This window comes from Lissotriton vulgaris, chromosome 6 (genome assembly GCF_964263255.1).
Source record: "Lissotriton vulgaris chromosome 6, aLisVul1.2, whole genome shotgun sequence".
Taxonomy (NCBI): Eukaryota; Metazoa; Chordata; class Amphibia; order Caudata; family Salamandridae; genus Lissotriton; species Lissotriton vulgaris.
Window position 1 is genome coordinate 388,521,452 of NC_141694.1, and position 27,022 is coordinate 388,548,473.

Here is a 27,022-nt window from a genome sequence, read left to right on the forward strand (position 1 = left end):
CTAAGTGAGTTCAATACAACTTGTAAAGTAAAATATAACTGTTGTAACTTGTTGTACATTTAGAAGAGCAAAATTGTGCATACTCACAGAAAACCTGTGAACAATGACTGAGGGTTCCTATTCCCATTTCAAATGTATTAAGTGCTATTGACTCAAGTGTTCACATTAAAAATAAATGATAAATGTAACTGCATGGATAAAGAAGGACCAGCTAAAAGGGGTTAAAATGTCAGGCAATAGAGCAATGGGTAGAACCATCATGTAATGGAGGGAGAGTTAGACGTCCACAGCATCCTGTGTTAGTGCTATCTTTACACATAGGCTCTTATATATGTCATTCATGGCAACTTGCTGACAAATAGGAGCATGTAACATAACTCACCATACATGCTGTAAAGTATTATTGGCTTCTTATCCAGGAGTCATACTGGGTATATATCATAGATATGTCTGAATTGAGGGATACTTGAACATTTATCTGCATTTCCTGCTTTTAAGAGACCACTAACGCATTGGTATATTTTCCCATTGAAAGTCATCAAGGCAGTGTTTCCTTATGTTTTAGGATATGTTAAAGCACACAATTAAAGGACATCCTGACAGGCTTCCTCTTCAGATGGCGCTCACTGAGCTTGAAACACTAGCAGAGAAGCTGAATGAAAGGAAGAGAGATGCAGATCAGCGCTTTGAAATCAAGCAAATAGCAAAAGCAATCAATGAGCGCTACCTAAACAAGGTAAGGTCAGTCCACTTAAGACTTTAACGAAAGACCATCTGCCTTTTCAGAACATCATTTCCTTAACTATTTTGACTTTGAATTATTGGCTATACAGAGAGCAACCTCCTTTCCTAAAGAACTCAACCCTGTTATTTCCAGAATACAAAGATTAGGTTTTGGGTCAGCCTCTTGCACATGGCTGGATGGCTTAATTGCTCGGCTCATGTGCCTCCTGTAAATTAGTTGGCTCTCCTTTTTAGGTCTCGTCTAGCATTACAGCGCAAAGCGCTGCTCGCTCAGCAAGAGATTTTGTGGCTGAGGGGTTTTCAGAAAGAGACTCGAAGGCCGCCCCTCATTTCCATTTGCTTGCGTCACCGTTTATGCTAAATGATGGCCTGCCATTGGAAATGGGGTTTTGGAGCTGCTGCCCTTCCGCCTTTGTGTCCGGCCCATAAGGACTGTCTCGCCTACTTTGCAGCTGTTGCAAAGCATTTTCTTATCTTTTTCCTGGGCCATCTGTTTTCACTCAACCCCGTGTTTATTTTTGCATCGCGCTTTCAGTGAAAGCACGATGCAAATATAAACAAGTGGCTGAATGAAAACAGATGACGAGCGCTTGTTTCAGCTTGACCTGGTTCCGCTTTGGATATTGATTAAAATCAACAGTTCCAATATGGATTAATTAGAACACTGAAAGGGAATGGCCCAGAAAAGTGGGTCAGAAACCACTTGCTATATTTGAATGTTAAGACTAAAGTGAAATCCAAAACTGACAGAGATAAAATACAATAGAGGCGCAATGTCTGTGATAGAGATACCAAGCGACACCATCAAGTACAAAGTTGTATGTGAAAATATCTATATTTAATATCAATCACTAGATGATTGTTTTTCCCTCTGTTATCGGTGAAAAGCACCATAGATTCTTATAGTAGATGGGTAAAGAAAGATCCGTAACACAAATAAAAGGGTTCCCTTTTCATGTATTCTTTGGTAAAGAGACTAAAGTCTCAGAGGGATCCAAATAAGAGACAGTGGGTAACCACTGGGTTATATCTGAGGTTGTATAGGGGTTAACAAATTTACAATTTATACAAAGCGGAACTATTTCAAATGATTGTATCAGACATCAAGTAGAACCAATGAGAGTGTGGAGACAAAAGGATTTTTTCAGGTATATCTCTATTTATACAAGTATCATAGGTTAAAAACATCATATTTATTCATAAAAAACATTTCATAATCTAAAAAGATCCGGCCAAGTATTTGTTACTAAAAGTGGAATCGCGCCACCTTGTGGTGAAGTAAGCTAAGTACATCTACGTACCAGATGTAAATCCAAAGTATGTTATTTAGAAGTGGGTAACGAAATTGTATCCATTGCATTTGCCCCTTTTCCTGACATGATTTCTCTGAAGTGTGTTCTAATACTTGTAGTTCTGTCCAACCTTAAGTTTGCAGCCCGACTTTGCGCGCACACATTTAAAGTCCAAAAGGTGAACTCTGTCTATTGAGTCGGTTGCTCCTGCAGAGTGGCCTTTAGCAAGCATGCAGGCACCGTTAATGACACAGCCATGGCGGGACAGCAGCTCGGCACTGAGTGAGCGACGTTACTGCCAAGCAGAGGCTGGCTGGCTGCAAGGAGACGAGAGGCTGCTCAACCTCTCCGGGGCTTAAAACCAAGTGTTAGACAATAGCAAAGCAGAACAGAGGCGCTTGAATTCCAAAGTACAAAGCAAGGACAAAATACTCAACAGGGCCATCAGGTTATAAGACTGCAGCTCTCTGCATTATTAAGTGCATTTGTGACGCACTTCAGTACCGTAAATCATAAATGCAGGGCGGTTTGTCACGGACCTGACTACCATTTGAGCAGTTTGTCCTTAACTTTATCCACATGCAGGAAACACTATTAGACTAACATGTACGCCTACTCACCCCAATCATCAACATACTCTCACTACAGGAAACATGACAGACTGAAGGTGGCAAGGGTGGGTAATGGTTAAGAACCTTCAACCACAATCAACTGTAAATCACACCAGATTTGTTTTGATATTAAAAAAACAACCATTCTTTCATGCGAGATTCAATTCTCCCATAATACAATGTGAAAATGCGTAATGTTGTAGCAAAGTTGTACTCACTAGCGCTCGTAAGCCTCAGCTTGCACGTTGGCAACACTAACTTCCTTCTGCACTTCACCTTTGTCGAGAATAATGGGAGCACCTGCTTTCTGGCACACCAAGAAAAAATACTTTAAAACCATGCTTTCAAGGTGAGGAAAACTGCGCGATAAAAGCATATTCCACACACCAGGTTATGACGCACATCCGCTCTTAGAACCCAGGCAGACCTCCAATCTCTGGATCAGTGTATCGCTGCCTTTGACCCTGTACAGCGCCCTGCAGCCTTGCGGGTAACTATGTGCTATACAGTTGCTGTATTTATACACACAGTCAACAACACCAAACACACACCACAGAAAAGGTTACATTATCCACCAACTGCTGCCAGACCACCCCACCCTCACCCGTGTTACTGGCCATCTTCCTGCTCCAGTGAGTTTTTGCACTTGTACAGTTGCACTGCTGTGTTGTAGGTGTGCACGATTTAATACCATATACAGATACACACCATATTGCCAGAACTCTAACATTCTCAAACAACGGGAATGTTTATAGTCTGTCATATGAAAAATAAAAGCCTTTCCTTTGGCCTAAGGATCTGGATGTAGGTACATTGTATCCAATAAATCATACTTTTTAACTTGAGGGTGTTTATTGATTAGATGCCTCTATAGCATTTAGCTGAAAAAGACCCCTTTGTCTTCTTACCTATGCACTTGGAAGCCTGGCTTATTGCCAAGGAAATGTAAAATGTAAAATACAGAGAAAAAACGAATTTCCATTTGCAAGATGTTAATCAGCTGGCGAGCTGCCAACTGCATTCTGGTACCACTTAGTACTCACTGTCCTGAAGTGGCCTGAATTGTTTTGTTGGGCATATTAAACTGATGGCATTTAAAGACAACTTTCCAGGGCTTGGAGGGTTTTAATACAGGGCAGAAAGCTAGAGGCAGACACTATGCTTTAAGAACAGTAGGGCTGTAATTATGCTGAAATCTAATTGGAATTGAAACACAAATTATTCAAGCAGAAGGGGTCTGAGAAGAACTGTCAATCAACTTTTGAGTAAAGGTGCGACAACCAGTGGATATTTAATTTACATATAGTCGATCCTTGACTTATGGTGATATTTATAATTCCTGTAAGAAACCCCCTGTTGGTTTCCTGACCTTTGTCGCCAAACGTCAACGAACCCTTGCTGTCTCATGGCATCTAATAGAAAGGATCTGGTTTTAGACAAAACCCTGGAACGATTATTAGGGGACTTGTCCAAAATGGGGTCCAAGACAATATAAAAGTCGCCGGCTAAAATTATAGGTCCTGAAATTGATAGTAACTGCAAAAAAATTGTTTCCAATGTCGCGGGGTCGTCCTGATTCGGACCATAATAGCCGAATATTGTAATTGAAATCCCAGCAATAAGAACTGACGCTATAGCCCACCTACCAGAAGAGTCTACGACCTGTGAGATTAGCTTAGCTTTGGCTCCTTTTTTAAAGATAATTGCAACCCCTCTTGTGTGGGATGTTTGTGTGGTAGAGACCATAAAATCGATCCATCTATTCTTTTTAATTATTACCGACATTTCAGTATGCGTAAGATGGGTTTCCTGCCACACCATGACCTGCACATCCGAGTCTTTCAGATATTGTAGAATTCTGTTTGCTCGGGGCTTAGTGCGCAGGCCATTGACGTTCCAGGAAAGGAGACCTATACTACTCATCTCTTAACCAATAGGACAACTTGATTGGTGTTACATCAGAAAGAGATACTTGTAATACTGTTAAATGTTTGTATCCAACAATTATATGTAAGATATGTGAGATATGTAAAACATGAATTACCATTCCAAAAACTTCCATACTAGTTATTGAGGACATTTTATATTTTTGCCACCCCTGTGCACTCACCCGCTCAAGGTGAGAGCCCCCCCCCCCCCGTGAAGAACCCTTGCATTATCTAACCGGAACATAGTCCCAGTAGATAGTGCCCCACCAGTTGATCCCCTACAGAAAAGTCTAACCGTTAACTATTCAGGTAGGTAGACCTAAGTGAATGAGGAGATTATTTTCTTTTTTCTTTTTTTTTCTGTTTCTCTCTCTCCTCCGCCTCCTTTTAAACAAACAGAGAGAGAAAAAAAAAATTAATTAAAGCTATACGATTTTTGACTAATGAATATTAAGTGCGTATATAGTGCAATTAGGGATATGTGCCTCTGCTCATTTATATTCAAAATTAAGATTATGACAGAATAAACATCAGAATTTACTGAAGCAATTTAGTGAAAAGGAAAGAGAAAGTTATCTAACATTAAAGCCTAAGGTTCTTTTCACCCAAACCCATTTATGGCTCATTACTGGTTATTCTGACCCTGTACAGCGCCCTGCAGCCTTGCGGGTAACTATGTGCTATACAGTTGCTGCATTTATACACACAATCAACAACAAAGACCGCACCAAACCCACACCACAGAAAAGGTTACATTATCCACCAACTGCTGCCAGCCCCCCCGTCACCCGTGTTACTGGCCATCTTCCTGCTCCAGTGAGTTTTTTCACTTGTACAGTTGCACTGCTGTGTTGTAGGTGTGCACGATTTAATACCATATACAGATACACACTATATTGCCAGAACTCTAACATTCTCAAACAACGGGAATGTTTATAGTCTGTCATATGAAAAATAAAAGCCTTTCCTTTGGCCTAAGGATCTGGATGTAGGTACATTGTATCCAATAAATCATACTTTTTATCTTGAGGGTGTTTATTGATTAGATGCCTCTATAGCATTCAGCTGAAAAAGACCCCTTTGTCTTCTTACCGATGCACCTGGAATCCTGGCGTATTGCCAAGGAAATGTAAAATAAAGAGAAAAACCGAATTTCCATTTGCAAGATGTAAATCAGCTGGCGAGCTGCCAACTGCATTCTGATCCCACTTAGTACTCACTGTCCTGAAGTTGCCTGAATTGTTTTGTTGGGCATATTAAACTGATGGCATTTAAAGACAACTTTCCAGGGCTTGGAGGGTTTTAATACAGGGCAGAAAGCTAGAGGCAGACACTATGCTTTAAGAACAGTAGGGCTGTAATTATGCTGAAATCTAATTGGAATTGAAACACAAATTATTCAAGCAGAAGGGGTCTGAGAAGAACTGTCAATCAACTTTTCAGTAAAGGTGCGACAACCAGTGGATATTTAATTTACATCTGACAATAAACAATAACCAAACTGTATGAATATTAACACAATTCTAAACAAACAGCACGCAGGCATACATAAAAGCATACCGCTTCACGGTTACAGGCAGGCAGTGCTGCAGGTGCTGTTCGAAGTAAACCTCTCTGGGACAGCCATCTGCATGACAGGTAGATGCTGCCCCCCCACCTCTCGTTGTTCCTCTATCCCCTTGCTTACTTGCCCTGTCCATCCTGACATACACTCAGACCCCCAGGATATAGCGCATGGATTAGCAAATTTAGCGGCACAAATTTGGCAATTTAGCGGCACAAATTTGGAAATTTAGCGGCATTTTTACGGCACTTTATTTTACTCATAATCATTCATTTTCATTCATTTTCATTCATTTTCATTCATTTTCAGCCTGAAATCACGTAATCCTTGGATTACCGGCTAAAACACAACATAAATAATAATGAAAGTCTTGAAATGAGGCCCTTGGACTAAGGTGCTCTGGTGGGCAAGAAAGAGCTGAGATCTGCTCGGTTGGGGATCCAACCCCTTAATCCGTCCTCTTGAAACAAATACCATGGGAGGCAAACCCAGGGATAGACTAAGGAACATACAGACGGCGGCCCGACACTGATGATCACCCTGTAAACAGAAGAAATTGACCCGGCCGGGCGAGGAGATCAGAGGAGTTGAGACTAGGCTGCTGCGCGAACCCTGTGCTGGATGGCGTTATGAGGTTGGATGGCGCTGGTCACCAAGTGCCGGACAGGTGGCACCTAGGAGACTCATAGGCTGCAGAGACCAGAGCAGACATTGCGACGTCAAGGGGAGCCGCTCCTAGTGGCATGCCCAGAGGAGGCCTGGGCAGGTGGCGAAATTGAAACGGGCAGCTCGGCGAGCGGCAGTCACTGGGACCATGACAGGCAATTATGGGGCGCGCTGTGAGTGACGAGCCGGCATTAGTGCTGATCCTGAGACTTAACTCTGGAGATTTAACAGTGGAGAGGCCTGAAACAGCGATACAAACAGCCAGACACGGTGGAGTCGTGGCGTGGTACTTCCCAGGTGAGGCCTGAAAGGGCGCAGGCCGTATGAGTGAGGGCTGCGAGGGGCAGTGCCTGAGAGACTAAGAAAGGAATAAAGTGCTCCGAGCGTGTGGGGGGACCAGGCGGGGCCTGGCCTACTGTATCTGGCCCGAGATTATTACGGGGAGGCACTGGCCCACTGAAATAACAGTGGTGATTGGCTCACACCCTTCCTACCCCTCTAAGGGATACTATTTGAATAAGGGGCGGGCGGCCAACTCTGCACCGAAGATAAGTAACGGACACATTTCAGGATCCAAACAGGGAGCTGGAGGCATTTCCCTTGACATCAGTCAGCAAGATGGGAGAGCTTAAAGGCCAAGGTGTCCCTCAAATCAATAAGATAGACCTGTGCAGAATTTGATGGATTTTTTTTTTTACAAAATTGCAGATTTTGCTGGCATTTTTGCAAAAATCGCGGCATTTTTGCAAAAGTACAGATTTCGCGGCAAATGGCGAAATCCTGAAGGGTCTGTACACTGTTACTCCCCTAACCGTCGGTGCAGCCACCTCGCCCCGGAGTCTCCACGTCTTCCTCTGGCATAAAAGACCCCCAGCCTCAGGGGCGGCTCTAGGCTCATGGTTGCCCTGGGCAGGGAGAGTAGGTAGGAGGCCCCGGAAGAGGGGGTCCGGGCGGGGCGGGGCGGAGCACGGAGGCCAGTGAAGAGGGGGGGTCAGGGTGTTTGGAAGTGGAACAGAGCCAGAGGCCACCAAATCCCTGCCAGGGGCCACCACACAAATATGTATCCATCCTCAGATGATTATTATATTAAGGATATATATTGGTGTGGTGGCCCCTGGGATTTGGTGGCCCTGTGAAGGTGCACAGCTTGCACATGCCTAAGGCCGCCCCTGCCAGCCTTAATATCTGCGCAGTACCAACTTTTTTTAACACATTCAAAGTTCTGGTCACCCGAGCCAGTGCTCAAAATAAACCTAAGGAACCTCTCAGAATCGCAGAAGGACACAGACTTCAACAAACAGACTGGCACTCGGTCCCATTACTTAAGCATTGGCATACTGCAAACAGTCTGACGTGCAAATGTAAGCGAGAAGGCGCTACCACAGGGTGTGCACACAACGAGCTGCGAACCCCTGCAGAGAGCCGGTCTCCAGCTCATCGTATCGAGGCTCGGTGCAGCCGACGTGCACAGGAGGTGTGAGATCTCCCCAGGAAGCGGGGTAGTGGGGGTGTGATGAATTTAACGTGCCCCAAGTTGTTATAGGCACACAGCCCTGACCCCTCCTTCAAAGGTGAAAGTTTTGCACAAGTTGGTATGCCTGAAAGGGCAGACTGATTCCCGCAGGTTTGAGGCTAGTTCCAAACCTGAGGGGTGCGCTGATTGAAGCAAAACACTGTTCACCAGTCACCCCGGTGTTCGGGCCAGAGCTGCCAGCTCTGGAGGTAGGGAAGCTGGCTCGGGTCTCGGCATCTCCTCAACATCCTGGGCAAATCACTTAATCTCTTGTGCCTAAAAAACGGAATGTATCCTTGTGTAGTATAACTGGTGCTCATTTAAAGCACAACAGACCTTCAGGTCGAGTACGCGCTAAGCTAAATAAAATTGCAACACAAACAAAACAAGCATTACAAATGCAATAGGTCTCGCCTATCATTAAGTTAAAGCCATTTGCTTTGCTATACAATACCATTAGCATAGCAAATGGCTTTAACTTAATCAAAGGCGAGGCCTATTGCATTTTCAATGCCTGTTATTCTTGCGTTTGTACCGCCCAGGAGCATTTAAATCCATGGTGTTATGACTAGTTACCCTGTATGCTTAAACTGCTGAGGTTACTCCTAGGAACTATGTCATTCTTCTATGAACTAGTCATAAAATTGCATGTGATGTAATACTATCTTCCCCCTTTACTTTACTTTCCCTACCTCCTGACTATCTATCCTCACTGTTTATCTATTGGCTGTTTGAGTGTGTACTGCATTTTACTGTGCATGTGATCTGCTTCATTAGCTGGGCATCACGTTTTCATCCTCCCAGTAGCTGGTGTTATATGGTAGTGCCTCCCCCAGCTGTGCAAGACAACTTCCCCCCACACATCCTTAACTTCATAAGGGGCCATTGACCTGGTGTTTTCTGCTCTTCAGCGGTTTGGTGCCACCCATGGGCCTAAACATGCTGTACCGCTTTATCACTGGGTGTGGAGCTTTGTTGACTCACTATTCAATCAATCAATCATAGCATTTGTAAAACGCACTGCATACCTGTGAGGGTCTCAAGGCGCAAGGAGGGGGAACGCTGCTACTGTTCGAAGAGCCAGGTCTTGAGGAGTCTTCTGAAGGTTAGGAGGTCTTTGGTCTGCCGTAAGGGAATGGGGAGGGTGTTCCACGTCTCGGCGGCGAGGTGGGAGAATGATCTGCCGCCGGCGGTCACTCTTCGGATGCGGGGGACAGTGGTGAGGGCGCAGTCTGCAGAGCGGAGCTGGCGGGACGGGGTGTAGAGGCTGAGTCGGCTGTTGAGGTACGGTGGTCCAGTGTCGTGGAGTGCCTTGTGTGTGTGGGTGAGGAGTTTGAAGGTTATCCTCTTGTTGATGGGGAGCCAGTGCAGGCCTCTCAGGTGGGGTGTGATGTGGCTGTGGCGCGGGATGTCGAGGATCAGGCGTGCGGAGGTGTTCTGGATGCGTTGGAGCCATTTCAGGAGTTTGGCCGGGACTCCTCCGTAGAATGCGTTGCCGTAGTCCATGTAGTATCCCTTTAACAGTGTGTCACTGCCTTCTTAGAATAGTTATGCTTGTCATGTGCATTCTACATTCTCTGTGTGGTAGTTGACCATTTCTGCTGAGCTCTATCTACAAGTGGTTGTACAAGCTGTGTCCTGTGGATCTGAATAAACTACTTCCTCTGCAACCTGTGTATCAGATTACTTCACAAACTGGCGACGACTGGGATGAAGAAGGACTCACCCTCTGCCTAATGCAAGAAGTACTATTTTTTTTTTATCTTTACAATATAAAAAAAAAAAAAGAAGAAACCAAGGACCAGCGTTCACACGTTTTAAGGTATTTCTCTTTTACCTCTGTTCCTCTCTGTTCACGTGTAATATGATTGCACCAGCGGCAGTAATTTATCAAGTGCTTTGATCGCACCCGCGGCAGTGCGCAACTACGTGTTTCCTGTCATCGATTGCTGTGTGTTATTTATTGCCCCCTCTAACCTTGACAATTTCCTCAACCCGCGTTAACCTACATTAACATTTTTTTTTCTTTTCTTGGCGTTTGGGGTTGTCGGAAAACGAAGGAGTTAAAGCGCTGACCTGTTTTCCTTCAAACGCGTGTCAACATTCTGCCGCGTGTGCTCTTCTGTCAGTCTTCGCGTGGAGCTCCAGGTCGCGTTGACTTCCCTTCCGCGTCTGCTTCGTGTCAACATTCGACACGACGCGCTGAACGCATTAACCTCACGCTTCAACTACGCAAAGGTCAGAGGTCGCACAGCGACCATTTTTGACAATTACGTCGTTTTAACTTTACATCGTGTGCTTTCAGCCTCGCACATGTTGGTTGAGAAAATCATCATTTCTTCCATTTGAAACCATACAGCCTACATCTACATTTTGTGAACTGCTGGATTATTATTTTTTTTTTCGTCTTCTTATTTTAACGTCTGAAGGAACACTATTGACTATGGTAATTACCCTTGTCGCTATTCTCAAGAAACGAAGTTGACCACGGTGACTACGTTTATTTTATTAATTTATTATTTTCAGTGTGCACTCAAATGTTTGACTAAGTTACCTACATTGTAAAAATTTTCTTGCTTTCCTGTGTTAACTGCTTTATTCCCTGCAGGTTCCTCATTATTACTAGAAATGTCTAATAACATTGCTGCTCCTGCCCATTTTTTACCCACTGCTGGGGATCCTAAGGTAGAATGGGACCTGTGGTATCCCACATTCCTGGCATACGTGGATGTAGTAGAGGAGGATGGTTGCTCAGCTAAGAGAAAACTAGCCTTATTAAAGAATTGTTTAGGTGGCGCAGGCCTTAAGGAGTTAGAGAACTTGCCTCCCATCGATGGAGCAGGTGATTTTAACATTTTTGAGATCGTGGTAAAACAGTTAGCCACCAGATTTGGTAGGAGAATTAACGTAGTTATGGAAAGATTCAAATTTTATTCCCGTGCGCAGAAAGACGATGAGTCAATCGAAAATTATGTAGCTGTGTTAAGAACTTTAGCTGCTTCTTGTGCATTTGAAACAATCAATTTCGAGCAAGTATTGAGAGACCTGTGTATCAGATTACTTCAGTCCAGTCTACTACTGACGAGGGCTAGGTGACCGTCCTTCTAATTGTGATGGGGATCCACTTGAAGATCCTGCGAAGCATGCTGAGGGTGTTGAAGCAGGAGGAGGAGACGGCATAGACCTGCTCCATCAAGGGGAGTGTGGAGTCGAGGATGACCCCCAGATTTCGGGCATGGTCGGTGGTTGTAGGGGGTGCTCCTAATGCTGTTGGCCACCAGGAGTCATCCCAGGCTGAGGGGGTAAAACCGAGGATGAGGACCTCTGTCTTGTCCGAGTTCAGTTTCAAACGGCTGTTCCTCATCCAGTCGGTGACAGCCTTCATTCCTTTGTTGAGGTTGGTTTTGGCGGTGCGGGGGTCCTTGGTGAGCAAAAGGATCAGCTGGGTGTCGTCAGCATATGAGATGATGTTTAGGTCGTGCCGTTGGGCGACGTGGGCGAGCGGTGCCATGTATACGTTGAACAATGTTGGGCTGAGGGATGATCCTTGTGGTACGCCGCAGATGATCTCGGTGGCTTTGGAGCAGAAGGGGGGAGGCGGACGCTCTGGTTTCTCCCAGAGAGGAAGGAGGTGGTTCAGTCCAGGGCCTTCTCTTGGATTCCGGAGTCATGGACGCATGCTTTTAGTGTGCGTTGGCAGACTGTGTTGAAAGCGGCAGACAGGTCCAGGAGGATGAGGGCCGCGGTTTCTCCGTTGTCGAGCAGGATCCTGATGTCATCGGTGGCGACGATGAGGGCAGTTTCGGTGCTGTGGTTGCTACGGAACCCGGACTGGGACGTGTCCAGGATGATGTTGTTTTCTTCAAGGAAGCTGGTCAGTTGTTTGTTGACGCCCTTTTCGATGACCTTCGCCGGGAACGGGAGCAGGACACAATGTATGCTTTGCAGCGTAAGACAGTTCACAAATATTTTTTCTTTCTTAGCTTATTTTAAGGGGAATAAAGGCGGAGCAAGGCTAAAGCTAGGGATGTATCAAAGGATGTAAGCACAATCAAAATAGCCCCTCATAAATATATTATCTTATATTATCTTATATATTTTAGAGCACAGACATTGTACGTGTCCATTACTGTGTGAAAAGTGATCATAAAACATCTGTTTCTTCCCCAACACAGCTTCTTAGCAGTGAGAACAGGTACATCATCCGGTCTGATGATATGCTCGAAACAGTTTACGGTGAGAGAGGAGAAATTATCAAAACGAAAGAACGACGACTCTTCATGCTAAATGATGTACTAATGTGTGCTACTGTCAACACGCGGTAAGTATCCTGTCTTGCTCATCATTTACACAAACGTCTCATCCCAAGTAATTTTTTCAATGTAAGACCAGAGTTTAATGTATACAAATAATTTGCATTAACATTTCTTTCAACAGCAATTAGTATGTTATTTTGTGTTGGTTTTATTTGTGCAGTTATACATGTTTTTCCATTTCTCCACTCACAAGTCTAGCTTGCACAGGGATTTCACAGTTCTTCAGCATAATCACTATAACAAAACCTCTGCCTTTCACTGGAGCACGAGGCCAGAGACTGTGCAGCTTGTGCCTCCTTCCGCTCCAAGAAGACCATTAGAGATCGTCGAGTTCGAAGAATAATGGCTCGCTCGTCGACCTCCATTCCCGACGACATCTTCCAAGAGGGAGTCAATGTTCCAGAACAAGAGCGGGTCAAAATATACAGCGCCTCCGAAGCCGAGGACTCCGATATCGAAGATCTCACTTTGGCGCAGCGGGCCGTAAGTAAGAACGTCAACCCCAACCCCCTCCACCCACCATCCAAAAAGGCTCCGGTCACACCTTCACCCTCAGGCCTTGGTGCTCACCGAGAGACTGCTTCTCATGCCCCGCCCTCGGCGAAGAAGCCTATTAAGCCTTCAGGCCACTCAGGCTCGAGTCAGCCTGCTGTCGGTACCGAAACTCATTCACTGGCACTGAAAAAGAAAACGCCCTCCTCCTCCGCGCCGAACACTACCTCTACATCGAAGCACTCATCACCAAAACCAACCACCGACCATTCCACTCCGAGAAAACACTCAGAGCTGGGCAAGAAGCCGCTCCCTTAAGATTCAGAACAACCTTCGGAGCCAAAAACTTCAGAACCGAAAAAACCTTCGGAAACCAAGAAAACACTGATTCCACATTCAGAGACTGTAAAACCTCACAGTTCGAAGCCGAAAGACAAGTCAGTGCCAGAGACTGTGCCCCGTAAGGCAGCCAAACCCAAAAAGTCGGCACCGAAGGACCAGAAGAGATTTTTAGGCAAGATCCTAAACAAAAGACTCTTATAAAAGATCCTAAAACTGGTCAGCTCATCCTCCGCTCAAAGAAGAGACCACTGGGTACGCCTGCATCGTCTCCACCACCAAAGAAAAGGGGCATTGCCACTTCTCCACTTAGAATTCCTTCTCCATCACCGCCTCCTCCTCCCCCACCTTCTCTTCCACCTCACCTACCATACCATTGTCCTACACCATCCCCCCCACCAAGGGACAATGATGATAGTTCAGATAACACAGGGGAGGGGGCCGGTGAAGAGCCACCAGTAGACCTTCGTCCACATTCTTCCCCTGACCCCTGGGATAATTACAACACTCCAGATATCCCTAATCTCCCACAGGAGGATGTATTCACCTCCTGAGGACACAACAGGTTTTAATCCTCTACTCTACAGAGCTGCACAATACCATGGGGTTAACTTACACACAGACCCAGTGGAAGAGGATTTCCTAATGTACACTTCTGACACGTCACAAAGGACCACCTCTATCTTGCCTATGCTAAAAGGGGTCTTCAAGCATGCACCCGACGTTTTTAAAGATCCTGTTAGGGCTAGAGTTATCAACCCCATGATTGAAAAGAAATACAAAGCTGCCTGCCCCTGCAGACCCAGCTTATATTAAAGGCCCTGTACCCTTAGATTCATTAGTAGTTTTTAATGCTAGAAAAAGAGCCAATTAATTCTCAGTCATCCGGTGATGCTCCACCCCCTGATAAAGAGTCCAAACTCTTGGACGGTTCTGGCAAAAGATCAGCGTCCCAAGCTGCTTACATATGGTGTATTGCCAACACTCAAGCTCTGCTAGCCAGGTACGATAGGGCACATTAAGATGAGTTAGAATCCCTACTACAGCACCTTCCCGACAAATATAAACACAGGGCCAATGACCTTATACAAGAGGGAAAAGTGATCACTAATACTTCCATTCGCTGTGCTCTTGACACAGCGGACATCACTTCTAGAGCAGGGAACACAAGTGTCCTTCTGCATAGACATGCGTGGCTACGCATTTCTGGGTTTAAGCCTGAAGTTCAAACTTCTATTCTAAACCAACATTTCGATCAGGAACACTTATTTGGACCTAACGTCGATTCATCTATAGAAAAAATTAAAAAGGACACGGACACAGCCAAATCCATGGGAGCATTGCAATCGTAAGTGCCCAGATGGTCATTTGTCGTACCTTCTACAAGGGCACCTCCAGAGGCTACTCCTCTGACAACCCCTCCACCTCTTACAGGGTTCCCACCCAGTCTACTTTCACCAGAGGTTACCAGAAAGGTGGGTACAGAGGCAATAATAACAAAGGTAGAGGCAAGACTAATATTACTAGATCTGCCTCCACACCTACCCAATGACTTCCCTCCACTCCCCGCAGACCATTCCACTTCGGTCGGGGGAAGAATACAGTATTTCCTTCCTGTCTGGAACAACATTACCTCACACAGGTGGGTGAGACAAATCGTTCAGTCATGTTACTGTCTAGACTTACCTCTACCCCGCCAGCATACCACCCAGACCGCGCCAATGCCGTTCGAACATCTATCGCTGCTCAAGCAGGAAGTCCTTTCACTCATGCAAAAGGGTGCGATAGAACCAGTTCCCCTTCACCAACAAAACACAGGAGTTTACTCTCTGCATTTTCTCATTCCAAAAAATGACAGCTTTCTAAGACCTATTCTAGACTTGAGACCCCTAAACCTGTACATACAATCAGACCATTTCCACATTGTCGCAACATGTTCTTCCTCTTCTTTCACACGGCGACTTCCTTGCCACTTTAGATCTCAAGGACGCCTACTTTCATATTCCCATTCACACATCTCACAGAAGATACCTCAGGTTTGTAGTGGACGGTCAACACTACCAATTCAAAGTACTCCCATTCGGAGTCACAACAGCACCCCGAGTATTCACAAAGTGCCTAGCGGTAGTTGCAGATCATCTCAGAAGACAACACATTCACGTCTTCCCATATCTCGATGACTGGCTAATAAAAGCCAGCTCATACAGTCAGTGTGTACATCACACTCACGCCACTATTCAACTGCTCACCAACTTAGGGTTCACAGAAAATCACGCAAAGTCTCATCTGCAACCGTCCCACATACAACAATACTTAGGTGCCATTATAGACACCCGAAAAAGCACTAGCTTATCCCAGTCTAGCCAGGATAGCAAGCATGCAAACCCTAATAACCAAATTTCAGCCTCAACACTCTCTTCTAGCTCGAGTGTTCATGCAGCTCATAGGGATGATAGCCTCTTGCATATTCATAGTGCCTCACGTAAGACTCCAGATGCGTCCTCTACAAGAGGGCCTAGCACGTCTATGGAACCAGGTTCAAGGTCAGCTAACAGATCTGGTGTTGGTAGACGGTCGCACTCATCGCTCTCTGCAGTGGTAGAACACCAAAAACCTTTGCAAAGGGCGACCGTTCCTAGAGCCAGTTCCACAGATAGTCATGACAGCAGACACATCGCTCTCCGGCTGGGGAGCTCATCTATTGCATCACACCATGCAGGATATCTGGACTCCTCAACAAAAAATTACTCCACATCAACCATCTGGAGTTATTAGCTATATTTCTAGACCTAAAAGCATTCCAAAAGCAAATATCAGGCAAAACTGCCCTAGTCCGAACAGACAACATGGCAGCAATATATTACATACAGAAGCAAGGCGAGACACACTCACTACAACTCTTCCAACCAGCACAAAATATATGGAGATGGGCTATTCCTCAGAAAAATGTTCTCCTAGCCCAACATGTCCCAGGAGTACAGAACAATATAGCTGATCTGTTAAGTCGTCAAGCGCAACATATTTACGAGTGGGAACTTCATCCACAAGTTCTTCAATCGTTTTTCCACATGTGGGGCAACCAAACATAGACCTCTTCGCCACACACGAAAATGCCAAATGCCCAACCTTTGCTGCCAGGTATCCACACCCATTGTCCAAAGGCAATGCGATATGGATGAATTGGTCAGGCAGATTTGAGTACGCTTTTCCGCCTCTCCCACTCATTCCACTGGTGGTGCGGAAACTGCAGCAACACTCACTAACACTTATCCTAGATGCTCCAGCATGGGCCAGACAACCATGGTACACAATATTGCTGGAACTATCAGTAGTCCCGCACCAAAAGCTACACCTCTCCCCACTCCTCTTAACCCAGAACCATGGAGAGATCAGACACCCAGACCCAGCACAGCTCAACCTAGCGATCTGGCTCCTGTGGTCTTAGAGTTTGGTTACCTTAACCTTCCCTCTGACTGTATGAACGTTATCAAAGAAGCTAGACGCCCCACCACTAGAGCCTGCTACACAGGCAAGTGGGAAATATTTGTTATTTACTGTAACAACAACAATATTAATCCATTACATGTGTCTATTCAACACATCATATTTTATCTATTACATCTTCAACGGTCAGGTCTAGCATACACATCTATTAGGCTGCACCACGCTGCCATTTCAGCCTACTTACAAAATAGGCAACATCTATCGCTATTCAGAGTACCTGCCATTAAAGCATCCATGGAAGGTCTCAAAAGAATAATTCCTCCAAGGGTACCACCCTCACCTGTATGGAATTTGAATATTGTTCTCACAAGACTAATGGGCCCTCCATTCGAACTTCTGCATAAATGTGAGTTACAATTTCTTACATGGAAAGTCGCTTTCCTTGTAGCCATTACTTCCCTTAGAAGGGTTAGTGAGATACAAGCACTCACTATTCAAGAACCATTTTTACAACTCCATCATAACAAAGTAGTTCTTAAACCCAATCCAAAATTCCTTCCTAAGGTTATTTCTCCCTTTCATCTCAATCAGTCTGTGGAGTTGCCAGTTTTCTTCTCGCAACCACTAACAGTTGCAGAAAGAGCTCTACATACACTTGATGTAAAAAGAGCCTTCCTTTATTACATTGAAAGAACAAAACATTTTCGTAAAACAAAACAACTTTTTGTGTCTTTCTCACCACCACATAAAGGCAACCCAATATCAAAATCTGGAATTGCAAGGTGGATTGTAAAATGCATACCAATTTGCTAACACAAAGCGAAACGCACATTATCTGTTCCTCCTAAAGCCCAATCTACCCGCAAAATAGGGGCTTCAATGGCATTCTTAGGGAAAATTCCCTTAGATGACATCTGCAGAGCAGCTACATGGTCTACACCACACACATTCACAAAACACTATTGTGTAGATGTGCAAACAAAACCGCAAGCTGCTGTAGGCCAAGCTGTACTCAAAACATTATTTCAAACTACTGCAACAGATACGGATGGTTGCCGCTAAGGATGGGTACTGCTATACAATCAATGGATAGTGTGTGATCTGCAGCTCATATGCCTCAAACTGAAAATGCTACTTACCAGTATGCATCTGTTCTTGGCATGTAGAGCTGCAGATTCTCACACGCCCACCCGCCTCCCCGGCTACCTTTATCTGTTCCGGGATTATCTTAATTAGATACAGCATACATGAGGATCTTTTCTGTTTCTTACAAAACTCCATCATTTCCCTGCTGGCGAAAAACAATCTGAAGATGGAGCTGATGCCCATGTGCACTATCATCCAAAGTAGGAGTCACCTATCTCGTGACTTCCAAAGACTTCTCCAAGATAAAATCAAGTGCAAACAACCGGGCCTAACACCTGATGGCGATCTATGCATAGTGTGTGAATCTGCAGCTCTGCATGCCAAGAACAGATGCATACTGGTAAGTAGCATTTTCCTTACTGAATCACACATGGCTGTTAAACATGAAACTACATCTATGATTTCATGCTCTTTATGCTAATACCATTACTCTACTTGTCACTGGACAAAGATGGCGGGTGCTAATAAACTCTCTGCTGGAACCTTTATAAGTTATTTTCAAAGCATTTCCCATACCTTATTTAAATCTATCACTCTCGCAAAGCCTTATAAAAGACTTATCTCTGCTCCGTGAGTATAGGGTAAACGTCGTATTATAATAGTAATAACAATGCAATGGTGCCTGACTGCATCTCTAGTGATAACGTGTGTGTGCTCATTTGAACGTTACCTTGTTTGTGGATATTGCTTTTCATGGCCCAATGAAACATAGTGAAAACTACAGAATGTAAATTTCTCCAGTACATTATTCTATCACAGGAAAATAATACAGTTTTCTCGAAGATGAATGCTAATTCTGTTTGAGTATGAAGTTGGCACTACAACATAAAACAGTCATGGATACTATCAAATTATGCAGACCGTATGGTGACTGAGATTAAGTAAAATAAAGAAACTATATTGTGCTTTTTCCAGCTCTTACAGTGATGGCAGTTGTAGGACATCTACTGGTCAGAAATACCTACTGAAATGGAGTGTCCCTCTTAGCCAAGTAGAGGTTATAGAATATGGAAGCAACGAAGAGCAAGGAGAAAGCTCCAGGTTTCCTCCTGAGCATGCAGCGGAACAAGTTATTGTCCATGCCAAAGCCAGTAAGTGTTCCTATTCATTTGTACAAGTAGAAGCATTGGCACAATGAAGGAGTGTTATTTTGTAGACTGGCCTAAACAGCACTGTACCAAGGAAAGTGTACGAGAGATATCACCAATATATTTTCTACAGACTTTGAGGGCCAGTCGAGAATTACTTTGGGAAGGTAGTTTTCAAGCATGGTTTAGTCTACAAACTGTGTTATGTTAATAAAATGTATACAGCGCATGAATACACACGGGTGTCGTAGCGCTTCCAGTGCAACATACTGTACTAGGTGCTACTACTGCTCAAAAAGCCAGTTCTCAGATAAGAGGGGAGGGAATTCCATTCCTTGATTGTGTTGAAAATAAAACTCCTTCACCCCCAGTTCATCTTTTTTATTCTGACTGGCTGCATCAGATGTGCATTAGCCGAACGCAGAGTTCTATTTGGAGAATACCATCTAAACAGGTCCTCTAAAAATGTCGGCTCTTCTTTGTGTAGTGCGTTATGGGCCATGCAGAGTGTATTAAACATTATCCACTGGTCAACTGACAGCCAGGGGATTTCTCGCAATGCTGATCTGACAGACTGATATTTCGGTATGTCCAGAATCAATCTTGTGGCGGTGATTATATAGTCAAGCAACATATAGGTGATTGTAATGTTAGTGCTGGGTGCTTGAAGGGCCAGGCGTTTAGATGATGGTTTTTGTTTGTGGGGTGTCAACAGGAGAGATTTCAAATGGTGGCCGGGGGTGGTGTGGGGCAGTTCTAGGTACATGCAGTTATGGTGAGGTTGCTCGATTGGGAGTGGGTGTCCCCTCACCTTGATTGTATAATTGAGCTATATCATTTAAGGGGGAAGGTTACTCCAAGGTGGTTATTATTGACTGAGGTAGAGTCAAAAGACCTTATATTTTTGGAGGATATTCACACAATGATATGCTAAATAGTGTGATTTCCAAGGTACAATTTAGATGGAAATTTACAAGAAGCTTAGCTGTCAGATTTTTTTTAGGTCTCGCGTGGCGTACTGCGCACATGCGTAGTCAAGCTCGCAAGATTTTATGTTTTTGGGAGAAGTTCACTAGCGAGGGTTAAGCCCCGCCCCTCTTCTCCATTGGCTGGCCTCCTAAACGGTTGCCAGCCATTGGAGAAGAGGTCCTAGTGACTTTCTTCTTTCTCTTTTAGCCCCGTCCTTTTAAGATTGGGTTCCTTGCCTTACGTTTGTGGTAAAAGATTTCCTATCTTCTTTATGGGTCCAGATGGCCCCATAAAGAAGATAAGGAACCTTTTAGCCAGCAGGAAGTCCGTCTGAAAGGAACGGGGCTGGCGAGCGCTTGTGCTGTTGTACTGTGGGTCCTCTTTCTCTGGTGCTTGAAGTGATGGCTGGTCGAACTCCTCGGGTGGCTGCCCTGCTGGTTGCAGAATTGCTTGGTAGTCATGCTGTTGCACAGTTACTTACACAGCATTGGCTGTTGCTTGCCACTTTTTACTCATTGTTAGCTCACTTTAACTTGGGTTTTCTTGAATGTTACCTGGCCGTGATCCCTGTCGCGCTCCTGCTCTTTGAGGTCCATTGCTTTTCCCTAGTTGCTCGCGTCTGCGTCCATCTCGCAGGAGGGAGGGAGTGACCGGGGAATGGAGGAGGAGCGGGAGGGCACCCTGTCACTGCACAGGAGAGGGAGGCTCCGAGCGCCACTCACACACGTCCGTTGCGGGTACGCGGGAGGGCGTGAAGCGCATCAGGAGGAAGCTCGGGTAGGTGCCGCATGTGACACTTATGTGCAGCGCACTGACTCGAGAACTAGAAAAATCTCTGCTAGTTCCTTGATAAAAAAATATTTATGCTTTGCCTGGACTCCGATTTAACGCCCAGATACCGCTGCATTTCGCACTTAAATAAATCACTCTGTGGCTGTGTCGCCAGCAGCAGGCACGCCCTCCATGTGCAGCATGCACTCTGCGTCTGCAGTATATTTTTAGCTGGATCACACCGAATACATGTCTCATAAGGGGTTTGAGAGTATCTGTAATTCGATTGCGCAGTCAGGCCAGACCGCCCAGTGGCCGTGCTGTGGAAGGTGTTGGTGCACTAAGACCCTGCTCGGAGCCACGATAAAAAGTGCTGTTATCCTGTGGGTGTAATTGTATCCGCGGGTGGCTCACGTGCTGGTGCCCATGTGGTGTGGGTTTATGTGGAAAGTACACTGTCTGCAGCACACTGCCTTCTCTGGAGCCAATCAGCCCAGGCTGTAAATATTCAACATTCCTGCACGTCAGCCAGACCGGGAGACATATCCCGGCCCCAGGGCATGCCTGTTAAAGCAACAGTCATACCCGAGCGCAAGCAAGCTGTGGAGAAAAAAAAGCGAAACAAAAAGATATAAAAATATAAATTGCGTCACATGGGTCAGGACATTTTTGTTTTCAGTAGAAGACGGGAATGGAGTAGCCAATCAACGTCCAACTACTTAGATCTAACATAAAACGCTGTGTTGTTGTGTTTCTTATTTGGAACTTGATACATTCTCGACATGAACAAAGCAATGGCACATGAAAGAGGATCATCTACAGAAAACAAACATTAGGAATGCCAACGGACGTCCCTTAAAAGAGAAGCATTAGCTTTATCAATGGTTTTATTTAACCATGTTGAACAGCAGCTCAGCAAGTGTGCATTAGGGCTGAAAGTTAAGAAAATTGTGTGAGGCAGTAAACTCTTGCTATGTCATAACGCTTTTAAAAAAAAAGAATTTCGGCCATGTTGCAAAGTGGCCACGCTGCTGTGCAACATGGTTTAAACATTTAGACAAAACCAGTAGTTCTCGTATAGGAGATACTTATTGGCTTTGACAGTGCATACGAAGGCCAGCATCCCCACCACTCTTTGAGAAAAAATACTGCATGGGGGTGGGGGGTTCATTCACACTCCGCGGTGCAGAGTGCTCCTGTTACTCCGCTCCATCAGAGCTCTTGGGCTCTTGCATAGCGAGTGGTTCAGAACTCACAAAATTGGATGGCAAACCGTGCCGAAGGGTGTTTTGGTGAAGCAGACAAGCTGCCCCTGCCTACCCCACCCTCACCCCACCCCGGGTAGTAAATTATGATGGAAGTACAGAGGGTCCCTCTCACTCCTGGGTCTCGGTGCAGCTGCACTAATAATACCTGCTGCACACTAGAACAAAGACCAAGCTTTCATCACGACGCATCATTGTGCGCTCTCTGTGAAACCATAGCTGTATACCAAGGCTTCCCCTGAAAGTTGTGTTTTTAAACATCACAAATGTGCACTCTTCCAGTCTGCCCTTTAACGGTGTCCCCCTGTCGTGTCCCCCAAGCCGGGGCCTCTCTGAGCTAAACCAATACTTCTTTAAGTCAAATCCACCCTCTGTGCCATTAGGAGGATGTGTAAATTGGTCTGAAGGGGGAGGGGCGCTGGAGGAGGGTGCGAGGGCACGCAGGAATTCGAAGGCGGGGCTGGGGTTCGAAGGAGAGTCTGCCTGTTTGTGTCCCCCCCTTCCCTCAGAGCCCTCCCACACCCTGCAAGAACACAGACTCAGCTGTGGGTTGCTCATGGCAGAGAGACCTCGTACTGTAAATCCCCCACCAGGACTCCCCTGCCTGCCTCTGTTTACTCCGGCAGTGGTGGCATGTGAAGGTGATTGAGCCTTTCTTTCCTCCTTGGAGTCACTTCTCTGATGAAGCAAACAATATTGGTGTAAATTGCTGTGCACGCACTTACAATTAATATTTATTTATGTAATTGACTATAGTGTTGCTTCAAATGCGTGACTACCAATAGTTGTGTAGAATGTATAGGTGGATGTCAGGAGTGTGTGTAAAGAGCATTCTCGCAACTTCAGCAACTCCTCTACTTGGGAATAATACCATGTGTATGATGTATTTGATTACTTCACTAAGGATGTCGTGACATCACCAGTCATGTCACGTATGATGTCACTTATGATGTCATGTCGCACATTCATAATTACGAGTACACTCTCATGCCTACAGCTGGACGTGGGAACGCACCGTGGTTCATCTGAGTGATTCATATGCTAAGATAGCGAAGCTCATATTTTCCCTTGCAGCAATCCATTGGATCTCGGCTTGCCTTTACAATTAAATATAGACAGAATGCATTTCACTCTTTGTAAAATCCTATTATTGGTGCAAGTGTGAGAGGCCTATTTAAATATATAAGGAAGCATATTATTATCCTGTTAGCCCTTTTCTGGAAAAAAAAAGTAAATTAGTAAACACCGTCAAAGAAAGGTGGTGGCTTGGTGTTGTGTGTGGCTCTGTGTGTGGCTCTGTGTGTATGTGGCTCTGTGTGTGTGTGTGTGTGTGTGTGGCTCTGCGTGTGTGTGTGGCTCTGTGTGTGTGTGTGGCTCTCTTTGTGTGTGTGTGTGGCTCTGTGTGTGTGTGGCTGTGTGTGTGTGTGTGTGTGTGTAGCTATGTGTGTGTGTGTGGCTCTGTGTGTGTGTGACTGTGTGTGTGTGACTCTGTATGTGTGTGTGACTCTGTGTTTGGCTCTGTGTATGTGTGGCTCTGTGTGTGTGTGGCTCTGTGTGTGTCTTTGTGTGTGTGGCTGTGTATGTGTGGCTCTGCTTGTGTGTGTGACTCTGTGTGTGTGTGTGTGACTCTGTGTTTGGCTCTGTGTATGTGTGGCTCTGTGTGTGTGTGTGTGGCTCTGTGTGTGCCTTTTTGTGTGTGGCTGTGTGTGTGTGGTTGTGTATGGGGCTCTGTGTGTGTGGCTCTGTGTGTGTGTGTTGCTCTGTGTGTGTGTGTGTGTGTTTTTGAAACATAAATAAAACGCATTGTTATTTACGATGTCAATAGCTCAAACTCGCGTAAATATGCGACCTATTGCATTGCAAATGCAAAAGGGTCTCGCATTTGCGAGAGATTAAGCTATTGGCATTGTAAATGACAATGCCATTTATTTATCTGTTTTCAAAACCATTACATAAATAAAAAATTAGTCATTTACAATGCCAATAGCTCTAACTTTGGCAAAGGCGAGACCGTTGCATTGTAGTTGCTTGTTTAGTGATAAAACACTGCAACTTTTGTCTTATTGGAATGTATTGTAGTGAAAACCTGCTTTGTAGTATCACAAACAGGTCTAGGGAGATAACCGATTTTAGTCAAAACATGAATCATTGACAGGTGGTGCCTTACTAATTTTAGTATCTTTAGATTTCACTCTAGGAAAAAAGCTGATCCTTTGCTGGGATTAAATTAACCATCATTGAGAGGCTGCGATTTTCTTTCATGCTTTTCTTTTATGCGATTTTCTTTCATGCTTTTCTTTTATGCTTTGTGCTCCAGAGGCTAAAATGAGAACACATTTTGTGATTGAATATTAAATGAGAACAACTGCTTATTTATTATTCAATATCCTAACAGCCCCTGCACTTCATAACCAAACAGAATCACCTGCAAGGGTATTTCTTGTGTAGATGCATAAAGGACCCTTAGTCTGGTGGGCCCCTGCTTGGGCAATGAAGACACTGCTCTCAGTGACTGAGAAGGGCCAGGGAGGGCTGTTAGGCAGCAGTCACCCATTTCAACTGAGGAGTGCTCATTTAACATTCAGTATCTCACAAGTCTCTCTGCTTCATGAGCTTCCAGCTTGGGCTGCATGGGAAATGAGTCAATGCTTTAGCTACCCTTGACCCCATCCGAGAACGGTAACCCCTGTATTATCAAGCTTTTTTAGCACAATGCGACCTCCATTTTGTGTCGGTAACAAGCTAAACTATTCTTGACTGACCGTGCTAAAGCAACCTTTTTGCTTTTCTATCTAAGTATTGTATCATGTGGAAAACTCCAAGAATTTGGGGCAGCATTTGAGGTTCAATATTTTGTTAACATCTGTTCAACAAGTCAGAGCCATATTTGTAAAATGCCAAAATAACCAGACTGCTCCTGCAGATTATTGCGGGAGGGGTTATCTCGTACATCCGCTATTTTCAATGGGCCTGGAGAGATGAAGCTGCTACAGCTTCATTTTGGCAAGTGCTCTAAGAAGAATATAGATATGTACTTTTCTTAGTTGTTAATCAACATGCCTCTAGCACTCCACATAAAGACTTGACTCTTCAGGTCGAAGTGCAGCAATACCACAGGCATAATAAAAGAAGATGGCCTTTCAGAAGACTGCCAATTGTGCTTCATGCTGAAATAACCATTTCTACTACTAATGCAGAGGAACCAATGGAAAAAAAGGCAAATGTTAATGGAATTTAATTACTGAAGGAAAGGAATGCTACCAAAAAGGCAATGTTGTGTTTACATTGCGACAATGGTGTGCATTTTATTTAAGGTTGCCCTGCCTTGGAGGGAAATGGCACTACTTAGCCCCTAATGGCACACCAGATTTGGGCATTTTACTCTACATTGGGTCTGTCAATCGGAAAACCCATTTGCTGCTAGTGCCCCAATTATATGGCTGGCAGAGTGGTTAATGAGGTCACCAGAAATCTTAGTTGCAATATTGGACCATATTGCACAGTTACCCAGCAGAGGACACACAGTATATAATAATGTGTACACACACGTATAACACTTTGGAAAAACATTCCCACTTCAATTAATATCAGTCAAATTAAAGCAAGTTAGAGCAGTAAAGGTTTTCACAAAGCTTTCCCCCTTCAGGAGCATATATTTTATAAATGTAAGCAAAAGTAATACCATATGTAACATTGAATGTGGACTTTAAGTATCCAGTTATGCCATTTGACCTTTGTAAACCCCCTGCTGCCTTTAAGCATTCGATTAATTACATTTTTAGAGACATCTTTGAAATTGCCATTTTTTCAGAAACACTGAGTGAGCACCAGATACTGAGGCAGAAGTATTATCATTTACAAAACCATCTTACTTTTTTGAGGTAAACACAACATTGATTGACTATGATGCCTTGGCAAATCAAGCTAATTGTCTTGCACATTCCTCCCTTAGATTTGGCATGATATTTGTGTTTTCCGCTTATATAACCCCATTGCAATTCATATATTGGTATATTAATGTGCCTCAATGCACATTTGTCATTTATAAATGCATTCTGCATTTAGTATTGATGGTACAAGTACAACATATAATAGTTGCTCTTCTATGGTTTGGTAATGTCTCAATTATTCATATATGTGTGTTGATGTCATACATATTGTTTGATAAAACCAGTGAAGGTCCAGCTGAATTCATATTGTATTGTATTGTAATTGCATTTATATAGCGCTTACTACCGCTGACCAGGCGTCAAAGTGCTTTTCCGGCGAGTAGCACGCTACTCCGGGACCCATAGAGGATTAGTGTTGAATTAGTATAGTGAAACATGCAAGTACATTTTAAGTGGTGGATAGGTTAGTCAGTTATTTGGATTTGGAATGATAGCAGAAGAATAGAGGAGGACAAAGGTTTGTATTTATATAGCGTTTGTTGACACACGCTATTCAGGAAGCCTACAAAGGATTAGTGGTGAATTAATATGGTGAAATATGAAGTAATTTCAGTGGTGGATATTAGTCAGTTACTTGGAGTGAAAAGGATAGCGGAGGGATAAAAGCGGAAGAAAAACTTGCATTCATATAGCACTTTTTACCCCTGATGGGTGTTGAATCGCTTTTCTGGTGAGTAGCACGCCACTCCGTAACCCATAAAGGATTACTGTTGAAAATCATTATAGTAGAAAAAATATGAAGTAATTTGAGTAGTGGATATGTTATTCAATTATTTGGGTAGTATATTAGTATAGTTTAATATGGAATTTGAGATGTGAACATGTTAGTCTGTTAATTTTGATTGAAAAGGATAGTGGATAAAATAGTTAAATAATGTATTCATTTATTTATTTATTTTTAGGTCTTAGCAATAGTAGGAGGCA

At 44.3% G+C, this 27,022-nt stretch overlaps 1 protein-coding gene across 3 annotated transcripts in view; it reads left to right on the forward strand.

Annotated features, from left to right (window-relative positions):
* ARHGEF10 (Rho guanine nucleotide exchange factor 10) overlaps nt 1-27,022 on the forward strand; it is an 888,980-nt gene that overhangs the window by 368,539 nt on the left and 493,419 nt on the right. For all 3 annotated transcript variants that reach the window (XM_086926411.1, XM_086926413.1, XM_086926412.1), the window contains 3 exons: nt 566-736; nt 12,494-12,639; nt 18,971-19,146. In XM_086926411.1, coding sequence (XP_086782537.1) covers nt 566-736; nt 12,494-12,639; nt 18,971-19,146 — 493 coding nt within the window. The remainder of the gene's footprint in view (nt 1-565; nt 737-12,493; nt 12,640-18,970; nt 19,147-27,022) is intronic.